The following is a 3,649-nucleotide window of genomic DNA, read 5'->3' on the forward strand; positions in this document are numbered from 1 at the left end:
GTCTGCAGCCCTGGGCCCCCACCTCATCACCCCCTCCTGGCCCCTCACCATCTGGAGGCACCCGCCCCCTCTGCCGTAGGTGGGCAGTGAGGGTCACCAGGCGGCACCACGGGTTCACCAGCTCCCGGCAGCCAGCTGTGGGGGAGGGGCAGAGGTGAGGGAACGGGGCCCTCTACTTTCCCCCACTCGGACCCTCTGCCTCTCCCATTTCTCTCTCTTTTTTAAGTGATTTGTTTTATTGAGATAAAATTTACATAATATTAAATCCACCATTTTAACCAAATTACGATTCAGTGGCATTTAGTACATTCCTAGAGTTGTACGACCATCACTGCTGTTGTGTGTGTGTGTTTTTAAACCTCACCTAAGAATATGTCTTATTGATTTTAGAGAGAGGGGAAAGGAGAGAGAGAAAGAAAGAGAAACATCGATATACGAGAGAAACATTGATGGGCTGCCTCCCGCCTGCGCTCTGACTGGAGATCAAACCCAAACAAAGCCTAGGTGTGTGCCCTGACTGGGAATCGAACTGTCAATCATTTGGTGCATGGGACAACGCTCCAACCACCTGAGCCACGCCAGCCAGGGCATAGCTATTTCTAAAATATTTTCACCCCCAATAGAAACAACATGCCCACTAAGCAGTAACTTTTTTTCTTTTTTCAATTATAGTTTACATTCAATATTATTTTGGGTTAGTTTCAGGGGTACAGCATAGTGGTTCTCCCATTTCTTAACCAGGGCAGGGACCAGGACTGTACCCCACCCCCCCATCTCCGGAGATGTCAGTGATGGGTGCACAGCTCATGCCTCCTGCACCAAACAGCCGCCTGCACCAGCCTCCCTCCCACCACGGACTCCCTCCCACCAGAGAGCTGGGAATCTGCAACTGTGGCTGGAGCTTCGGGTGCCTGATGCACCCTGATCTAGAGGACCGCTGACTGAATCAGTAGCCAAGGAATCATCAGTTTAAAAACATCCTCCGCGGTAGCCGGGCAGGTGTTCTAGGAGAGGGGCGGTGTGAGTTTCCAGGTACCCAGCCAGGGTTTTCCCCTCCAGGCACTCACTCCAGGCACTAGCTTTGCTTCCTCACAGAGCTTCTTCCCCAAGCCCCCCATCCCCTTCCCCACAATGCCTCCCCCATCCCCAGGGCAGAGGGAAGCAAGCTGAGTGTACCATTCCCTGACCCATCTGCAGGGACAGGGGACCCCACTTACCTCCAAACATCACCGTGATAAACATGGCTGATGTGGGGGCTTTGTACTCCGACTTCCAGCTAAGGAAGGGCCTGGGGCTGAGATCTATTCAGGGTTCAGGCCCTGCTGGGAGGTGTAGTGTGTGGGGGTGGATCCGTGGGTGATGGGGAGGTGGGCCCAGGCTGAGGCCCCTACTTGGCCATTCTTGGGGCTGGGCTCCTGCAGTTGTCCAGGTCCTTGGCCTCCTCTTCCTCCCGCTGGCTGGGGCAGAGCAGTGGGAGGAGACGGAGGCCCTCCCAGCTTCCACGCTGGTCTCCATGGCAGTGGGAGCTGCCAAGACCTCCAGGCAGGAAATGCCTTCCCCCCAGTTTCCTGGTAACGGGAGCTGAGGCAGGGCTGTAGCGGGGCCTGGAGCCTCGGTTTCCAGGGATGTCCAGAGACCACATTCTCCTACAAGTAGAAACAGCTCCCAGATTGAAAGTGGGGGAGGTTCCTGGGGGTGGGGCACTGGCCCTGTGAGCTGGCAGCTGGCAGCTGGCCAGGGGCCCTGGCAAAGCATGGGGTCCTCACCGACCTCGCAGACTCCCCTCCAACTCAAAGCCCCCTTCCCTGGGCTCACGACTTTCCTCTCCCTCTTCCTCCTCATTCCCAGTCTCTCCTTTGCTTCTGTCCTTGTTTCTTTTTTTTTTTTTAAGTATCTTTTTATTGATTTCAGAGAGGAAGGAGAGGGAGAGAGAAACAGAAACATCAATGATGAGAGAGAGTCATCAATCAGTTGCCTCCTGCACGCAACCTGGGCATGTGCCTGACCGGGAATCGAACTGTGACCTGGTTCACGGGTCGACACTCAACCACTGAGCCACACTCGCCAGGTTTCTTTTAAAAAAAAAGTTTATTGAGGTAAAATTTACATACAGTAAAATGCACCCTTTTTAGTGTTTTGAGTTTTGACAAATCTCATCTAGCCACCACCACAGTCGGGATACAGAACATCTCCATCACTTCCCACAATTTCTTTACGCCCCTTTGTCGTCGACTCCAGTCCCTGGCAACCACCGCCTTTTCCAGAAAGTCCTGTAAAGGGAATCATACAGTATGGGACCTTCTGAGCCTGGCTTCTTCCACTCAGCATGATGTATATGAGATTCCCCCAGATTGTCCCATGCCCATGTATCAAGAGTTTGTTCTAGGAGGGGGGGACTGGATGAAAGAAGGTGAAGGGATTAGCCAAAGAACAAATGCGTAACCCAGAGACACAGGTAACAGTGGGGGCTGGGGGCTGGGTAGAGGTGGGCAATGGGGGAGGGGAATGGGGACATCTGTAATAGTGTCAACAATAAAAATAAAGTTAAAAATAGTTCCTTTCTTTGAAAAAATATATGATATATAATATATATTATATACACAGTTTGTTGCTTTTTATCACTGAAGGGGGTCCCATTGTCTGGGCGTACCATATTTGTTTGTTTTTTAAATATATTTTTATTGATTTCAGAGAGGAAGGAAGAGGGAGAGATAGAAACATCCATGATGAGAGAGAATTATGGATTGGCTGCCTTCTGCTAGTCCCCCACTGGGGATCAAGCCCACAACCCAGGCATGTGCCCTTGACCGAAATCAAACCTGGGACCCTTCAGTTCACAGGCTGACGCTCTGTCCACTGAGCCAAACCGACTAGGGCTGTTTTTAATATATTTTTATTGATTTCAGAGCAGAAGGGAAAGGGAGAGAGAGATAGAAACATCAATGATGAGAGAGAATCAATGATGGGCTGCCTCCTGCACACCCCGCACTGGGGATGGAGCCTGCAACCTGGGCATGTGCCCTGACCAGGAATCGAACCTTGACCTCCACTCTGTACCATGTTTGTTGATCCATTCACCTGCTGTTGTTTTGGGTTGTTTTCAGTTTTTGGCAATAATGAATAAAGCCAGTATAGACATTCACCTACAGGTTTTAGTGTGACTAGAAGTTTTCATTTCTCTAGGATAAATGCCATGAGAGGAAGTTCTGGGTCAGATGATGAGAGTATGCTTAACTTGACAAGAAAATGCCAATGTGTTCCAGGCTGGCCGCACCATTTCTCATCGTGCCTCTTTCTGTTTGTGGCAGGCCTCTCAGATTGACCGCTGGTCCTCTCACCAGCTCTCTCTCTCTCCTCCTCCTGTCTCTCCTGGTCTCATATTTATCTTTCCTTCTCTCCCCCTGCTTTCTGCCTCTCCCTGGTTCTCTTTCTTTCTCTGTGTTCTCACATGAACAGTTTCTCTGCCTCTCCATCTGCCTTTCTCTGACTTTTTCTCTCTCTCCCTCTCCCTCTCACGTCATCATTCTGCCTCTTTCCTTCTCCCTTATCACCTCCCCTTTCTCTTCTTTGCAGTTCTGTCTCCTGCCCCCTCCCCATGAGCCCCAGCAGACCCCCCCAGCCAGGTGCCAACCTTCACCAGCTCCCTTTT

The 3,649-nt window shown here is 51.1% G+C and overlaps 1 protein-coding gene across 1 annotated transcript in view; it reads right to left on the reverse strand.

Moving 5' to 3' along the window:
• The window catches only part of CUNH22orf15 (chromosome unknown C22orf15 homolog), a 1,966-nt gene extending 724 nt beyond the window's left edge, over positions 1–1,242 (reverse strand). The window contains exons 1-2 of the mRNA XM_023763187.1: positions 1,218–1,242; positions 49–135 (exon numbers count right to left, since the gene is read on the reverse strand). Of these exons, the coding sequence (XP_023618955.1) occupies positions 49–135; positions 1,218–1,242 (112 nt within the window). The remainder of the gene's footprint in view (positions 1–48; positions 136–1,217) is intronic.
• Between the last annotated feature and the right edge of the window lie 2,407 nt (positions 1,243–3,649).

Source organism: Myotis lucifugus, unplaced genomic scaffold (genome assembly GCF_000147115.1).
Source record: "Myotis lucifugus unplaced genomic scaffold, Myoluc2.0 scaffold_276, whole genome shotgun sequence".
Classification (NCBI taxonomy): Eukaryota; Metazoa; Chordata; class Mammalia; order Chiroptera; family Vespertilionidae; genus Myotis; species Myotis lucifugus.